This window comes from Elgaria multicarinata, chromosome 16 (genome assembly GCF_023053635.1).
Source record: "Elgaria multicarinata webbii isolate HBS135686 ecotype San Diego chromosome 16, rElgMul1.1.pri, whole genome shotgun sequence".
In the NCBI taxonomy this organism is placed as follows: Eukaryota; Metazoa; Chordata; class Lepidosauria; order Squamata; family Anguidae; genus Elgaria; species Elgaria multicarinata.
Genome location: NC_086186.1, coordinates 10,654,927 through 10,673,436, shown reverse-complemented (window position 1 = coordinate 10,673,436; position 18,510 = coordinate 10,654,927). Strand labels below are relative to the sequence as shown.

General features: G+C 47.4%; 1 protein-coding gene across 1 annotated transcript in view; it reads right to left on the bottom strand.

Annotated features, from left to right (window-relative positions):
* Positions 1-18,510, bottom strand: part of HCN4 (hyperpolarization activated cyclic nucleotide gated potassium channel 4) — a 101,587-nt gene that overhangs the window by 18,935 nt on the left and 64,142 nt on the right. The window contains exon 3 of the mRNA XM_063142237.1: positions 11,990-12,151. Within this exon, the coding sequence (XP_062998307.1) occupies positions 11,990-12,151 (162 nt within the window). The remainder of the gene's footprint in view (positions 1-11,989; positions 12,152-18,510) is intronic.

Below are 18,510 nucleotides of genomic sequence, written 5' to 3'. Positions count from 1 at the left end.
TATTTGGGGCGAGGAGCACTGTGCATGCTGAAAACAAAACATCCAAGGAGGCTTTTGCACATAGCGTAGGTATACACAAACATGTCTGTGCAGACAGATATGTAGACAGACACACACATACACACACATACAAACAATCCAACAACCTGTAGCCTTACCATGTGCCTGGTACCTATTGCACGCTATTTATGCAATCTATTGCACCATCTATTGAACCATCTATTGCACATGATCACCATTCAGGTTCATAATCAAGTGGATCTGTCCTCCAGGGGTCTTTCCTCCATGAACTGGCATTGCTTTCCTTCCATTGGGGAAAGCACCTTGGCCTCACAACTAAGGATGTACGGAATCTGTAAAATCCATTCTGTCTGCGTTTCATGGATTGTTCAGGTACGTTTCATTCCATCCTCCACTCATCAACACAACCTGCCCAACTGGGGGGGGGGACCATTCTGCAAATCTGAAATCCACAGGTCAGATTCATGACAATCTGAACTTATTTGATTCCCTTATAGAGTTCTTTGACATCCCTCCTCACAATCCCTATTCCAACTACAACCTGTTGGGGAAAAGTTGACCTCCATGACCCTCAGGATTGCCCTGCTAAGCCAACCCTCTGGATGTGCTTGGACTACAACTCCCATCAGCCTCAGCCAGCTGTCCACATAGTGGGCTGTGCACCTCACGTGCCACGCAAGCCTGTGTGACGGATCAAGGCAGAGCGAGACAGAATGGCAGAAGTTGCTTCTCTCTCCTCTCTGCTGGCCGGCCTCCTCTCTCCCTGGCACCAGTGGAAAGTTACTGAGATGTTTCCCCCGGCCGTTGGCTGTGCCATCACTTCATCTCGCAACACTGGGCCAGTCAAGCAAGGTTTGGTCCCCAAGAGATGGCGTCTATGACAAAGCCTCGGGGTTGAGTTACCCTGTGAACAGCCTGTTCCGACAGGCACAATTGCTCTAATTCACTGAATGGACAACCCGACAAAAGGTAAACACACACGCACCACTTCAGGGCCTTGCAAAGACGCAGCTCTCCCTAGGCTCCAACCTGTCTAGGCTAACTTGGCTGACAAAGGGTGGGTGGACAGGGAGAGAAGTCCAAGTTTGCTCTCCGAGATGCCCCCAAAGATTTTGGTTTCCACCTCGGGGGCCTTCAGCAGTGTCCAGCCAAGTGCCCTATTAAAGAGAGACGGAGCGGTTTGGTGCCAACCGCAGCTGAGACCATTGCAAGGCACGGGGCAGTTAGGATCCCAGGGGAGCTTGAATGCCACAAGGGTCAAGTCCTTATGAGGTTGGTGCCATGGGGCAGAGAAGGGTCATTCTTTCTCAGCCTCACTCCACCACCACCTCCAGTGCCAGAAAAGGAGAAATCCAAGCAGAACAAGTGGCATTTTCTACTTCTTTTTAAGAGGCAGGACAAGGCTCAAATACACTTGGAAGTCAGGACGGTGGCACCTGCAGGGCAGGAATGAGTGCAAAGCCCTGTTCCGCAGAATGAACACCAAGGTCCCCCAAAGCAGAAAAGTCCAGCTTACCACATTTTGAATTATTGTAAAGTAACGCACATTGTCATCTAATGCAGGGGTGAGCAGCACACGGGCCGCGTGTGACACCCCCCCCCCCCCCCGGTCGCCCTCTGCAAATCAGACAGGGGTTTATTTTTCAAAAGACATCCGTACTGGTTACAGAGCACAAAAAAGGGTCAACATTACCTCTTTTTTAAAACTTCCTTCAGCACACTGTAGGAACTAGATCCTAAAGGCCACTCCCCTCTAGACCATTAAGTCCAGAGCTCCCACCCACTGACCATGGAAGGCCGTTAAGTCCCAAGTCTAAAATGACCTAAAGGCATCACAGAGTTCAGTCATGCTCTATCATTCCAACGCCTGCATCTCTGAAGCCCAGACATGTCCTTGGATGGTGAAGAAAGGAACTCTACACACAAAATGAACTCTGCACTTGAACAGAAACTGCTTTGTCGCCTCTTCAGTCTTGGCTACATGCTGCTGGCACAATATTTAAACCGGCCTTGTGTGGCCCAGCTTTGTCACTGGGTTTCATTTTGTTTATAATAATAAAGAGTATGTGCAAATGTCCGTCCATTCGTGCCAAGACTGTGAAACCCAGACACCTGAAATTTGGCACACGTACTAAGGGGACCCTAGAGGTGTGCATCTCAGGGTTATTTTGCTTTTAAAAAGGCATTTATTATTTTTAATTAATTTAGATGTATCCATGGGGTTGAAGTCTGTATTAACATCTTCAGCCACTAGGTGGAGACTTCCCTAACCAGTACTTAGCTTTGCAGACCATAAAATCTAAGCCATGGGAAATCTAAGCCATGGGGGACAGAGCTCTATGCCTGCCCTCTTCCTCTGCTGTGGTGTAGCCCCCCTTAGGGGAATGGAGTGGGTAGACCCTTCCTCAGGGAGCTATGAGGGTGCACCATGGCAGGGGCCAAGGAAAGGGTTGCTAGCGGGCTTTGCTTTGCTCAGACGGAGCAAGCACAATGTGTCCAACTCTAACAGCTGTGTAACTTTGCTTGAGGGGTTGGTCTATTCCAACTCGTACGAGCCTGAGTCAGTTGGCCAATATTTAAATACAACATGTATTATTTGCTCTCCTCTGCTGAGCCCAGGGCAGCATACATGGTGCCTCCCATTTATCCTCACAACACCCCTGCGAGGGAGGCTAGGTTGAAAGATACAGCATCCAGTAACCTCTGTGGCTGAGCGGGGATTTAAACCAGGTCTTCCTGGGCCGAAGTCCAACGCTCTAACCACTACACCACGCTGCCATTGCAGAAGCCTGCTGCAAAGGTGGTGAATCCTTCATGCCGTTGCCTCATCTCTTTGGCGTGCAGCGTCCATGCTGGAGATGTGGAGAGCGGATGGCACTTCAAAAATAGATCCCTATTTTAATGAACAGATTGTTCCTGCAGCAGTATGACACATCTGTACTGCTGTTTTTATGTAGGAGAGGTGGCGGATGTGTGTTGGCTTGGTGCCAATGCAACTATTCCACTGTGTGTGTGTGTGTGTGTGAGTGATCTGCCCTTCACATTGGAGACAAGCAGGTAGGTTGGCCGCTTCTACGTTGCCCCAAAAGTGGGGAAATGCATCACCAAACAAGAGGGCAAAAGAGGACACAGGTCTGCATAATATTTGCAGAGGCTAATGTACAGGTATAGATGCTAATTAAGAACTAATTACTACAATTTAAAAGGAAATATGTATCTCGGCAAAAGGGGGGAAGGTGGTGAGCAGACGACCTTGGTGCGATAGTTCAAGGTCCCTGCTCTGTTCTCCTTCCTCAGGGTTCTTAGGGGAGAACCATCTAAGAATCCACATGTTCTTAGGGGAGGAACCATCTAAGAACCCACATGTTCTTAGGTGAGGAACCATCTAAGAACTGGGGGCATCCCACATGCCAAGCAGGTGCTTCTGCCATTGATGGTTCCGAGGAACCATCAATGGCAGAAGCACCTGCTTGGCATGTGGGATGCGCCCAGTTCCATCCCTGGCATCTCCCGATAGGGCTAGGAAAGAATCCTGCCTGGATCTCTGGAGAGCAGCGGGCCAAGCAGTGGGCTCGTCTACACCAAGCAGGATATTCCACTATGAAAGCGGTATATAAAAGACAGAAGCCACACTAGTGCTTTACAGTGGTATTGAAGTGCACTGCAGGATCTACACTACTGCTTTATAGTGGGACTGAAGTGCACTCACAACTGTTGGGGCCCATGACGCAACTACACCAAGCAGGGTATAACACTATGAGAGCAGTATGAAAGCGGTATACGGCATGTGTCAATGGGCCCCAACAGTTCTCAGTGCACTTCAATACCACTATAAAGCAGTCGTGTGGCTCCTGCCTTTTATATACTGCTTTCATACCACTTTCATAGTGGAATATCCTTCTTGGTGTAGATGAGCCCCCTGCCAACAATACTGGGTTAGATGGCCCAACACAGTATAAGGCAGCTTTCTAAGTTCCTGTGTCCTATTTTCCACACGATCTTGGACTTGGCAGAGGACGTCTAGAAACAGAGGACTGTCACCTGAGAACCCTTCAATTAGGGCTGTCCTCTATCACTTCAGTTGCAGGGAGTCAGGGTTCCTTCTACAGCAACTCTTTAAGGATCTCCGCCTCCTTAAGAATCCCACCTTCCTTCTTTTTACCTTTGCCTTTCCAGTAACATGGGCTGTAGACGTGGGGTGAGTGACCCTTCAGACACTTGTATGTTAACAGTTTACTAGAAAAGTAAAACAAGTCAGTTACAACTAAAGTTATTAGGCAATAGAACTGAGTGATGCAAAGGCACTGAAAGAAAGTAAAAGTTGCAAAAACTCAAGTTCTTTTACCCTAAGCTGCTTCTTTCTGCTCCTTCCTTATGCTCTTGTCTTGCAGGATCTACACTACTGCTTATAACAGTTTATAATGGTTTTGACAACTGTTCAGGCCCAGGACACATTACATATACAGTTTCCAAACCGTTTTTAAAGTGTTATATCCTGCTTGGTGTAGATATGGCCCCTGTCTGGCTCTCTCACTCTTTTATGCCTTCTTTCCCCAAAACAGGAAGTCAAGTTCTCAGTTTGAGGAAATGAACCTTAACTGGATAGATGAAACTACTTCTCTCAGGGATATCCCATCCCTGACAGAAAACCCCAGGCCTGTAAAGCCTACCTTTATTACCTTGCCTCAGTAGGCCTCAAACCTTCACACAGGGCAAGAACCAGTTTCCCGGTTCTTCAGTCTGTTGTATTCTGGGCACTGCCCAGGCCTGTCACTTCCTTGCAGTTCCTATTCTTGTAGGGTTTGATTATTTTAAGATTTCTTCCACTTTAACTCCAGGCCCTAGGGAGGGACTGGAGATCTTCACAGGGAGCTGGAGGAAATATACCAGCTTTTGAAGCAAAATCAACATCTAAGGTCCTCCTCCGAGTGCCTACTCCGAGGGAAGCTTGGAGGATGGCAACAAGGGAGAGGGCCTTGTCAGTGGTGGCCCCCCGACTGTGGAATGATCTCCCCGATGAGGCTCGCCTGGCGCCAACATTGTTATCTTTTCGGCGCCAGGTCAAGACTTTTCTCTTCTCCCAGGCATTTTTAACAGCATTTTAACAGCATTTAACAACGTTAAGTTTGTTTTTAATGGACCCCACAATTGTTGTTTTTAAATGGATACTGTTGTTTTTATACTGTTTTTTATGTGTGTGTGTGTGTGTTTTTAAATTGTATACTTTTAATGTTTACTATTTTTAAATGTTGTAAACCGCCCAGAGAGCTTCGGCTGTGGGGCGGTATATAAATGTAATTAAATAAATAAATAAATAAATAAATAAATAAAATCATCATGGAGTCCAGGGCCAGCCCAAGAGATTTTGCTGCCTGAGGCAGAGCAGTGAATGTGCCCCCTTCTCCTCCCTGGTCAATATGCATTTACCCAGGGCCAGCCAAGTTATTTTGGTGCCTGGGGTAGAAAAAAACTTTCCCCATCCACAGCAGTAAAAACAGAATGAGTAATTTAAGCCCACTTGGTTTCAATGGGTCTACTATAAGTCTAGATCCAATCCAATGCTCTGATAACCTCTCATTTGGATTACTGCAATGCGTTATATGTGGGGCTGCCTTTGAAAACGGTCCGGAAGCTTCAGCTGGTACAAAACAGGGCAGCCCGTTTACTAACAGGGACTGGCCGACGAGATCACATCACGCCAGTCCTTTTACAACTTCATTGGCTGCCAGTCCAGGTCCGGGCCCGATTCAAAGTGCTGGTATTGACATTCAAAGCCCTAAACGGTTTGGGGCCAGGTTATTTGAAGGAACGCCTCCTCCCATATGTACCTGCCCGGACCTTAAGATCATCTACAGAGGCCCTTCTCCATGAGCCCCTGCCAAAGGAAGTGAGGCAGGTGGCTACTAGGAGGAGGGCTTTCTCCGCTGTGGCACCCCGGTTGTGGAATGAGCTCCCCAGAGAGGTCCGCCTGGTGCCTACACTGTACTCCTTTTGTCGCCAGCTGAAGACCTTTTTATTTTCTCAGTATTTTAACACTTAATTTTAACTTAAATTTAAATTTTACTGTTCTAACTCTGTATTTTAATCTTATATCAATTTTGCTGTGTGGTTTTATCCTGGTTGTGCTTTTTATACCGTATTTTGTATTTGTGCTTTTAACCTGCTGGTTGTTTTATTATGGTTTTAATTTTTGTGAACTGCCCAGAGAGCTTCGGCTATTGGGCGGTATAAAAATGTAATAAATAAATAAATAAATAAAAATTAACCCAATAATGATAAATTAATCACTATTGATTTATTGCCGTTTCACGACACCAAAACTTTGCTGCCTGAGGCAGCTGCCTCACTCTGCCTCATGGCCGGGCTGACCCTGGCCATGCCTCACAGTTGTAGTTCTCATGCATTTATAGTCCTTTGCCTGAAAGAGCGCCCATTGCACATAGCCACCACTTTCAATTTCCTGTGAACTGCACCGAGCACATTTAAAGCTTGGGTGGACAAAAAGAGGAGACTTCAACATCCATCTGCAGCCACAGCATTTACCAAACACATTGGGTTGGCTCCAGTGTTATTGCTACTTAGAGTAGTCCTACTGAAATGAATGGGACTCAAGTTGGACTAACGTTCAGCACAACGAATTCTCTTTTCCAGACAGAATCTATAGGACTGATGCAATTTACATGGCAGTTTTATAAACCCAGCAGTCAAGTCTGGGCCATCTGGAGTTTATTTGTTTGTTACATTAATATCCCACCTCCCCTTCAAGGAGACCAAGGAGTCATACAGGATCCTACTTATTAGGGCTGTGCACGGACCCCCCACTCCACTCCCCTCCCAATCCGCAAATTGCGGATCGGGCCCGCTCCGCCCTGCCTTAATCCGCCTAGGGTCTGCTGCGGAGCTCCGGCTCCGAATCGGAGCTCTGCAGCGGTGGGGGGCAGCACTAGGTAAGGCCCTCCTTCCTCCTCCCCCTTACCTGCTTTCGTCCCGGCCCGCCGCCAGCTTCACTAGAGCCCGCGGCTCAACCAGGAACTGTAGGCCCCGCTTGTGGCCTATACTTCTGGGTTGAGCTGCGGGCTCTAGTGAAGCTGGCGATGGGCCACGATGGATGCAGGTAAGACCCCCCTCCCCTTTACCTGGCTGTGCCGCCATCACCGCACAGGTGGCGGAAGCAGGGCCAGGTAACCACCCCCTCCTTTCTCCCCCTTACCTGCGTCCATCCGTGGCCCTGCGGCTCCTTCAACTGAGCCCGAGGACTCAAACAGGAAGACCAGGCCGCAGTTGCGGGGCCGCGGATGGATGCAGGTAAGAGCCTCCTTGCCCCCTTACCTGGCTCTGCTGCTATTGCTGCATGGGCGGCGGCAGCAGGGCCAAGTAAACCCCCTTTACCTTTTTTGCGGAGCTCCGGATTGAGGCGAAGGATCTGCCTTCACCTCGATCCGCTCCGCGACGCTCCAGCTTCAGGAATAGTCATAGTAAGACCCATGCTGGAGCAGACCAAGAGTCCATCTTGTCCAGCATTCTGTTCACACAGTGGCCAACCAGCTGCCTGTCGGAAGCCCACAAGCAGAACACGAATGAAATAGCACCTTCCCACCCATGTTCCCCAGCAACAGGTTTATATAGGCTTACTTCCTCGGATACTGGAGGTTGCACTTAGCCATCAGGACTAGTAGCCATTGATAGCCTTCTCTTGCAGGAATTTATCCAACTCCCCTTTAAAGCCATCAAAATTAGTGGCCATCCCTACATCTTGTGATAGAGAATTCCATAGTTGAACTATGTGCTGTGTGAAGAAGTCCTTCCTTTTATCAGTCCTGAATCTCCTGCCTAACCAATTTCATTCAGCTGAATAGAACCCCCAGAAGTCCCCGCCCCAATGTTAATATAACCTGAAGATTCCGTGCAAGTTATTCTTAAAATAAATAAATAAATAAAATTGATTGTTGATTCATTTTTAATTACGCAGTACATCAGCCTCTTCCCAACCTGGTGGCATTCAGATATGTTTGAATACAGCTCTCATAACCCCAGCCATCATGGCCATGCTAATTGGGGGATGCTGGGAGTTGTAGTCATACACATCTGGAGGGCCCCAGGCTGGATAAGTCTGGATTACATCTTCCCGAGAACCAGTTGTTGACAAGTTCATGGCTGTTGTTCAAGAGCAAAACACTAGTTGCGCAAAGCTTAATACATGAATGACAGAGATAAGAGAATCTATTTCTCTCCCCCCCACACACACGTCCCATTTCCCCAAAATAACATCAATATATCTAACACAGGAAAAAGGAAACCCAGCCTATACTTCCAATTCTTCTCGAATCTGGAATAAAAAGGCCAGAGCAAAGATCTGTCTCCATTCAAAGCTTTCAAAGGAAAAATTCCAAACGTTGCACATCCCAGTTTCAAAAGCCAATTATGAATATCTGGAGGTCCTATAAATCCTCCAATTACACACACACACATTCATCAACTTCACAGTCTTTTAGCATTTAAGAAAGCAATAAAGACTGATCTATTCTGGCAGGCCTATCCAGTGGAATTTTAGAATGTTTTTAGGATGTTTTAAGGATGTTTTAATCATGTATACTATGTTTTTAATCAGTTTTTATGTGTTTTATATTCACTGTTGTTCCCCGCCTCGATCCAAGTGGAGAGGCGGGTAAGAAATAGAAATATACCGTATTTCTTCGATTCAAAGACGCACCTTTTCCCCCATATAAACATCTCTAAAAACGGGGTGCGTTTATTATTTCTTAGAATCAAAGCTTTTTTTCTATTGGTGGTACTGAAATTAGTGTGCATCTTACAATCGATGGCGTCTTAGACTCGAAGAAATACGGATATGAATGACACTGGAAATGTTCAACCAAGCCAAGATTCCAAATCACTGGGACAGAGCCAGATGTGGAAAGCTGAACAGAAAGTGAGCAAACATTGCTCAAGATGAGCATAAACCTGGCAATAATAATAATAATAATAATAATAATAATAATAATAATAATAATAATAATAATAATATCCAACATGCATTTAAGAGCAAATCCAAAATATATTTGACAACAACCCTGCTCAGGCATTCATTATACAGTGTGTGTGTGTGTGTCCATCTCTGAGCTTCTGCATTCGTTATCTCACGTCCGTAGCTGCATTTTGGCAAAGCTACTGGGCATCTAATAGCCCCTATAATGAATCTCCCTCTAAATTTGTTGCCCGGTGAAATTGTCTTAATATCCTTCAGTTTCATCTCATTACTCGGGTTGCATGATATGAGTTGCATAAATTCTAAGATCCTCTAAGCATATATGGAGAGTTTCTGACCCTTTACTGCTCTGTATAAGAGTTTTTGAGGAATCACAGGGTTGGCTGTACTTAGACTGCACAGAGGTGGCGTGCATGACATGGCATATGGTTGGAGGCCAAACCGTTGCGTGAGCGCATGCTTGGCTTGATTCTGTTGCCAACAGCATTAGTTTGGGAATGGAAATTTCAGCTGCAGTTCTACAAGATCTGGCATGAGGTTCTGCGGGCTCAACAAATGGGCCAATATCCCCAAATGTCTTCCCCATCCTCCTACTGGCCAGATAAACTGCAATTCACACATAGAGTCTTACTCTCCAGGTTTAGCAGGACAACATTATTTTCTGGCGCCTGTTCCTGATCAATCACTGCCATCGCTTCAAACTTTTTCTTGTTGGGTGGGGGAAGAATGCCTAGTTACAATGGGTTTTTTTCTGTTTAAAGTCGCATAGGACTGTGCCCTATAAAAGTGTGTGTAAATTGCATTCGGCTATGGGGCGGTATATAAATGTAATAAATAAATAAATTAATAAATCTAGCTTCTCTGAAGAAAAACACAATTGTCCTGCAATATGTTATCATCAGCATTTCAAAGCCTCCCTCAGCAGTTGCAGTATATCCTGCTTGTGGGTTTCCCCTGAGCAGCTGGTGTGCACGAAATCCTGGACTAGATGGATCTAAGGCTGATCGAGCATGCCTCTTCTTATGTTCTCATGCTTTTATGCTTAGCTTCAGCAAGGCGGCTGACTCATGTGCCTTCAGAACATGCCCTGGAGACATGAAATATGGGCCCTGCAAAATGCAGGATTCCCAATCAGGTTGACAGAAACTCGTGCATGCACAAGTTTGACATGCGTAGGCTCTGCTCGTAGAGTCTGGTGAACATCTGGAGGCTGGGGGATGGGCCAGAGGGTGTCATCTCATTTCACCCCCACCATACACATTCATTTCTGAATTGGGTTATGCCTGTCTCCTGACTTCAATCTGCTGTCCTCCACACCACAAGCACCTTCTTTGACCTGCAGCAGAGACCTCTAGAGGGCAAAATAAAAAGCCAGTAGACCAGCTCTTAGAAATATACCTGCGGCAAACCCTTCTCTCTCTCTCTCTCTCTCTCTCTCTCTCTCTCTCTCTCTCTCTCTCTCTCTCTCTCTCTCTCCCATGACTCCTGCCATTTACAGAGGCTGCAAATAGCCTCTAAGCTAACGTGGAAGTATTTTTAGGCTGTGATCATGCCCTGATCTAGTCCACTTCCCCCCCTTTTTTTTAGAGGATACAAATTTAGACTCGCCTTCTTTGGGTTAGTGTGTGTGTCTCTCTGTGTGTTTGCCCAATGCCTTGATCGCATGGGTTTTACTGCCCTTCTTCATTCATACTTGCTCTGGTGATTCTTATTGTACATTTGCTACGCTCTAGAGCAAGGGGTCTCCGTGTGTAGGAGGTGGGCCTCTTTTAAGGGGCATGAGCAATCACTAAAGGAGGAGAACTTGGCCCGGACACAGAGGATGGGCACAGAGTAGCATTGGGTGTTGGGGTTGGTCAATGGGGGCTCCTTTACTGGGAGAGTTTAGGAGAGTCCAGAAGTGAGGGGAAGATGTTCATAGAATCATAGAATAGTAGAGTTGGAAGGGGCCTCTAAGGCCATCGAGTCCAACCCCCTGCTCAATGCAGGAATCTATCTTAAAGCATCCTTGACAGATGTCTGTCCAGCTGCCTCTTGAATGCCTGTAGTGTGGGAGAGACCACAACCTCCCTAGGGCATTGGCTCTATTGTCGTGCTGCTCTAACAGCCAGGACATTTTTCCTGATGCGCAGAGGAACTAGGACTATTGGGAGGCTGAACTCCTTCCCTTCCAGGAAGCAGCGATGGGAAGACCAGCCTGACCTTGTATCTTGGCCATAGGAGCATAGCTGCAGGGAATCTCTTCACCCCCTCTGCTTCAGCTGCCAGATAGTCCCAGACCACAAGGGGAAAGAGGAGATGGTGGTCTCTACCAGAATTACAAAGGCTGCTGGATCAGAGCTGGTATCGAGGGTAGGCACAGCTGGGCCTCTTCCGAGGGCCTGCATCGCGGCAAGGGCCCACTGCCAAGAGCCCTCTTGCAGTTTGTTCCTCTTCTTCCCCATTACAACCTGCTTGTTCACCCGCCTCTTGCTCTGGTCAAGACAACAGCAGTGATGAGAATGAGGGGCAGTAGAAGCTGCTGCCCGTTTGCTCCCTGGCTCTCTGTCTGGCAAGGACGCAAGCGGTAGCAATGATGAGAAAGAAGTTGAGGAGCAATAGCCACTGGTGATCACGGCAGTGAGAAGGTAGACTCACTGCAGGCTGAGGCCCATTGACCAAGGGCCTTCAAAAAACCAGAGCCAGCACTGTGTTTCATATTGTTGCAACCTCTTGTGAGGTTCTTTGGACCTCATTGGACTGAAAGGCGGGATGCAAATCTTTTAAAATAAACAGAGTGGTGATCAGGAGACGCTATGGCCCTAGCACCACCTCCTCCAACCTGGCGTCCCCCAGATGTTTCAGATGACAACTCCCATCAACCACAGCCTATTGGGGCATGTGGTGCCAAACATCAGGGGTGCAGGCTGCACTAGTGAAAGAGATGCATCACCGGTGAAGAAGTACATCGCCACGAGCCGGGCGGACACGTAAGAGACTTACCACCATGCGATTCAGCGAGACCCAACAGTCGTCCGGGAAGTCTTGCAGCATGGGCACCAAGAACTGGAGGCAGCCGTCCCAGTGGCACAGCAGCAGCATCATGCCAATCAAGTTCACGATCCGCACCACAGCGCTCGCCAGGTCGTAGGTCATGTGGAAGATCTAGGAGGGGTCGAAGTTGGGGGAGAGGGTTACCAAGCAAGTACCGTGAGACACGGAAAGGTGTTAGACACTGCCTGCTGGTGGCCCTGGCTCATGCCCTTCACTCCGAAGCATGCAAAGAAATGTATTTATCTATGGTGACTCAGACTCCTAGGTGGCTTTTCCAAATAATTTAATGATTCAAAATGATTTATCCCCCAAAGCAGCTTACATCTTAAAACAAAACAAAAACGTTGAAATGAAGATTCGGTATATTTAAGAGCAGCAACAAAATGTTAACATTTACAACTGTGACGTTCACAACATTCAGATTTCAAAGTTTGGAAGTCTAAAGCCAACCAGATGAAAGGCATAAAGCTCAGTAGAAAAAAACCAGAAGCTCTCCTTAAACCAAGAGAGACCTGAAAAAGAAAAGCCCGAAGGGGTCTTCTAAAAGATAACAGAAAGGAAACCAAACCTGAAGGCAGCAGGCTAACTTTGGGGCTGCAGAGTAGGACACAGGGAGCACAGGTCTCTCCTCCAGCACCTTGCTACCTCCCCCCCCCAAAATCTGCTACCTGAGGCGACTACTTCACTTGGCCTAATGATAGGGCCGGCCCTGCCTGGAAGTGTGGTGGGTGAGACCTATCGTCAGCTTGGTGGCAGGGCTAGCCATGCAATTCCACTCCCTCTTCCACATGGACCACAAACCAGGGGTGGAATGCAGGGGGCCTCCTACTTTACAGAGGACAACCTTCTATTCAGTGGAGGCTGGTGGCTCTGATGGCAGTGGGGTGGTGAATCTGCTCCGGGTTTCAGTCCGAGCCAGCCAGAACTCGAAATGTTGCTATCCAAGGTGCAGAGTTCTGTTTGGTTCTCACTGAAACCCAGAGCAGATGTGCCGCCCCACTGACATCGGAGTCGCCGGCCTCCACTGGTTCATAGAATCATAGAATAGTAGAGTTGGAAGGGGCCTATAAGGCCATCAAGTCCAACCCCCTGCTCAATGCAGGAATCCACCCTAAAGCATCCCTGACAGACGGCTGTCCAGCTGCCTCTTGAAGGCCTCTAGGGTGGCAGAGATCACAACCTCCCTAGAAGGTTGAAGGCATCCTCTATTTGCAGGGTTGGGCAGTGCAAATCCAATTTAAAGACAGAAGACCCTAAGAAGGTAGAACAGCCCGGAGCTGGGAGCTGCACACCCATATTTAGTGCCTGGGCAGCAGCAGACTGAGCAAACCACCTGTTCTGAGTCTTCTCCACTAAGGTGTGATGGCCTGTATTTCTATTTAACGTCTAGTGCTTATTTCTAAATTTGCAACTATACCTATGCATAAGCATATGCATTTTTTTAAATGCAAATCAGTGTCCTCTTTTGTCCTTTTTTCTTGGTGATGCATTTCCTTTTCTTCTGCTTTTGAATAAGTGGCCATTCTGTTCCCAACCCATCAACCCCATCTCAAGATTACCCTGCAAGACCCATCTGCTCAAACCTGCAAAACCATTAACTTTGTCTTGGAAGCCCCCAGTTCATCTATGATCTTCAGGAACTACAGTAACAGAATGTATCAATGGCGATATCCGCAAAGGGAAATCAGTGAATGATCAATTGGAGATGACCATGAGCCCAACCCTATGTTGGTCATTTAGACCAACTTTTCCGAACCCGAGGCCTGTGGCGTTACCCCACAATTGAGTATCCTGTATGTGTCTGTATTAGTATGTCTGGTGAGTATGGAACGTTAGGGCTGAGTGGGTGTGGTTTGTGATGTCATAGGTAGGGCGGGGGGAAGGAGTATATAAAGAGTGACTGAAGGAAGGAGTGAGTTTATGTTAGGTTGGTTATGTTGTTGTGGGGAGTAGAGATTGGAATTGTTTGTGGAGTGAGAGGAGATTAATTGCTAGGGATTTGGGATTGGTGGAGAGAGAGAGAGAGAGAGAGAGAGAGAGAGAGAGAGAGAGAGAGAGGTGTTGTGTGTGTGAGTTTGGATTGGGCAGGATTGGAAGCATTATATTTTCATTTAAAGCTTTTAACATGACAATAAGCATTATTTTGTTAGCTACCAATTACCACGTGTCAGCTTGGCATTATTTACCTGCCTCACAGTTATCCAACACCCACACCAGAATATACCCACAGTACATTTAAAAACAGATCCTCTATTAAACATGTTTCCCTCATAGCTAGGGGAAAGGTTTTATTTAATGCTCCCTCAGGTTTTCAAGTGGTGATGCTTGGCCTGAGAAGGGTTCATGCGACAGGCCTTGTATTGGTGTAACGTCACAGGGCCCTTCAGATGTGTTGGTCTGCGACTCCCAGAATTCCCAACAGTATAGGGTGACCAACTGTCAGGATTTCCCCGGATTTGTCCTGGTTTTTGTTCTTTCCATAGTGTCGGGGGATTTTCTATAATTTTCAATAATGTCCTGGAATGACACACCTTCCCCTTTAAGGCTGCCATTAGCATGGCAGGAGGGAATGACATGCTTTCTTGAGGCACATCATTCCCCCACCCCGAGCTCCAATTGAGGTCTTAAAGGGGAAAGTGGGTCATTCGTGGACATTATAGAAAAGGCCCCAGTTGGAGTGGATGGTGGTGGTGCAGAATGAAATCCTTTCCCCTCCTCCACTCCAATCGGGTTCTTTAAGGTGGCGGGGGAATAACGTACTTTCTGCAGGACTCAGAAAGCTGCTTCCCCACACACACACTAGGTGTCCTCTTTTTTGGTTTCCCAAATATGGTCACCCTACAACAGTATGGCCAATGGTTTGGAATTGTGGGAGTTGGCGTCCAATGTACCAGGAAGGCACCAGGTTGGGGAAGCTGACGGAGATGCCTTGCTCCATACATGCTGCCCCTTCCCTGCCCTGTACTCGCTTTCTTTGCCCATGGGGTGGATTTCGCTTCCCATCTCATGTGCAGCCTGGGGGTGCTGTTTCACATCTCCCAGCTGTTCACACATCTTAGTTTGACTGCCTCCTGTGAGAGAATGCAGCGTTCATGAGCAAGCAGAAATCAAGTGGGGATGACAATGACTTCAAGACGACTCTGGCAAAACTCACTCTGTAAGCTTTCTCTGTAAACTCACTAATTGTAAGCTTTCTTACAATTCCACTCCTAGGACCCAACCGTATACACACACAAACACAGAGAAATGCAGTGCCGAGAAAACAGAATTCTGTAAATACAATTCATGCCACCTTATTTATTTGCATACCAGCCTGCTATCATAAGGAATCGCTGAGTTGGAGGAAGACTTGTAGGCCATAAAGTTCAACCCCCTGCTCTGTGCCGGAAATCCAGCATCAGAACATCTCCAATGGATGGATTTCCAGCTTCTGCTTAAAAACCTCCAGCTGTCACAGTCCAGGACCCAACCTCTCATACTCAGAGAACAAGGCTACGGAGTTCATGGATCATGGAGAGGGCTTAGTTACAGAAGGATGTCATGAGCTTTCTACCTCCTTCAGACCTCCTTTGCCAGCAAGGCTCAAGGGACCAAATTCCCTGTGTCTGAAGGAGGTCATGTTGTCATCCTCAGATTCTGAAAATTCTAGCCATGAAGATACCACCACGCTGCTGCCAATTCCATGTCGTCGCAGCCCAAGGCTGCTGAAAGAGACTAGGTCCCTTTTAGAGAGAAGACAATCAATAAAGAGACTGGGCTAACCAGCCTAAAGGAAGCCAAAACCATACTTAAGGCTCAGCCACAACCTGCTGCTCATTGGAGCAACATATAGGCAAGCATGTTGGGCTCCTAGGGGTGCCCTGCAAAGTCTGAGAGCCCCGTGGCTCAGATTGCTTTGCTGGATTGGTGCTCAGCCTGAGTAATCTTTTATTCCTGCCTACACTGCTAGGAGTTACAGTACCCACCTTCCTCCTGTCATCCCCATCATCCCCAAATATTGTCCATGCCAGCTGGAGATAATGGGAGTTGGAATCCAGCAATATCTAGCAGGCCACAGTTTCTCCTCTCTGCTCTAACCAGTGCATCATGCTGGCTCTATCATGGATGAAGTGATGTCTGTGCATGGTGTGGGGGGAAGGCAAATACTTCAAAGGGACGGGAAGGGGGCCATACTTGGGGCCAGCTTCGGCTGATCCGCCAGCTATGGCCTTTCCTGGACAGGGACAATCTAGCCACAGTAGTGCATGTGCTAGTAACTTCCCGTTTAGACTACTTCAATGCACTCTATGTGGGGCTTCCCTTTAAGATGACTCGGAAGTTGCAGCTAGTGCAAAAAGCAGCAGCTAGACTTGATGGCAGGCACATCCTACAGAGACCACATAACACCGGTCCTAAAGGAATTGCACGTTTCCAGACGGAATTCAAGGTGTTGGTAATGACGTTTAAAATGGCTTGGGACCTCGATACTTGAGGGAGTGCCTCTCCTTATATATGCCTGCCCAAGGCTTGAGATCTGTTGGAGGAGCCCTTCTCTGCATCCCACCAGCACAACACATTCGCTATGATGGGGCAAAGGAGAGGGCTTTCTCTGTTGTGGCACCCCGACTGTGGAATGGAGGCCTGACTGGCGCCAACGCTGACTCTATTCCGGCGCCAAGTTAAAACATGGCTTTTTAATAAAGCCTTTAATGGTTAAATTCACCTGGCTTGCACATTGTTTTAACTGTTTAAATTGTTTTTACTGCTTTTAAATTATATATTGGTTTTAACTTGATCAATGGTTTAATTTGTTTTTAGCTGTGTAAATTTATTGTTTTATAGTGTACGATTTTATCTGTACGCCACCCTGAGATCCTAGAGATATAGGGTAGGATACAAATGTTTCAAATAAATAAATAATAAATAAATCTCTACACCTTCTGGATGTTCTGTAACCACTACACTACACTACCAAGCGGCAGTCCCATCTAGTGGATAAGGCTGGCTACAGCCTGGACGCAGAGTACGGCAATCGCACGCTGCTCTCTCCAAGAAGAATCTAAATGCAGCAGGAGCCCTTCGGCTCTGCTCTTTGCTCTTTGCCAGGCAGAGGGCAAAGAAAAGGAGCAGAAGGGATTCCCAGGGCTCGGCCCCATGGGTCTGGGCTGACACAACCGCCGTGTTTCCCTGCTGCAAGCCATAAGGGATGGCAGAAGCCTCGTAGGCAGGCAGGCTCGCTGGCGGGGGGAGAAACCGGCGCGGCAGAGGGAGGATGTATTGGAAACGCTACTGATTTATTTACATAGACATCCCAGCTGGTCCCAAATAGTTGCCAAGGCAATCTCTGTGCTCGAGTGATTGGTACTACCCACAAGGCAAAAAAGCTACAAGCAGCCCCTCCACCCGCTCCTCCAAAACACCTTCTGACGACAGGCCAATGTAGCAGTGGTTGGGCTGGGAGGGAGGGGGGAAGGGCATCCCTCTTGTAGTAAAATAATTTGCACAGCCAACGTTGGAAGGCCGTGCAATCCGCACACGCATGGTGATTCCTCCAGAGAGGAACAGCTCCCCTGAAATGACTCCTAAGGGCCAAATTTGATGCGAAGCTAAACGATGTTTAGCTTCGCATCAATGTTTAGTCCTCTGAAGAGAGACTGAAAGAACTGGGCATGTTTAGCCTGGAGAAGAGAAGATTGAGGGGAGACATGAGAGCACTCTTCAAATACTTGAAAGGTTGTCACACAGAGGAGGGCCAGGATCTCTTCTCGATCCTCCCAGAGTGCAGGACACGGAATAACGGGCTCAAGTTACAGGAAGCCAGATTCCAGCTGGACATCAGGAAAAACTTCCTGACTGTTAGAGCAGTACGACAATGGAATCAGTTACTTAGGGAGGTTGTGGGCTCTCCCACACTAGAGGCCTTCAAGAGGCAGCTGGACAACCATCTGTCAGGGATGCTTTAGGGTGGATTCCTGCATTGAGCAGGGGGTTGGACTTGATGGCCTTGTAGGCCCCTTCCAACTCTGCTATTCTATGATTCTATGATGTCACTTGAAGTTGTGTTTAGTTTTTCAAAGAACAATCGCGACGTGCACGTGCGTGATGAGAATCACCCACCATTGTTATTAGACTGGGAGTTGGGGAAAGTTCTCTTGGTGCATCATCATCATCATCATCATCATCATCATCATCATCATCATCATCATACATTTACTTCTTACCCACTTCTCGTTTGGATCAAGGCGGGGAACAACAATAAGTATAAAATACATAAAACTGAGTTAAAAACATAGGATACATTATTAAAACATCCTAAAAACATCCTGGAGCGTGTTCAGAGCAGGGCCACCAGGATGATCAGGGGTCTGGAAACAAAGCCATATGAAGAGAGACTGAAAGAACTGGGCCTGTTTAGCCTGGAGAAGAGAAGATTGAGGGGAGACATGACAGCACTCTTCAAAGACTTGAAAGGTTGTCACACAGAGGAGGGC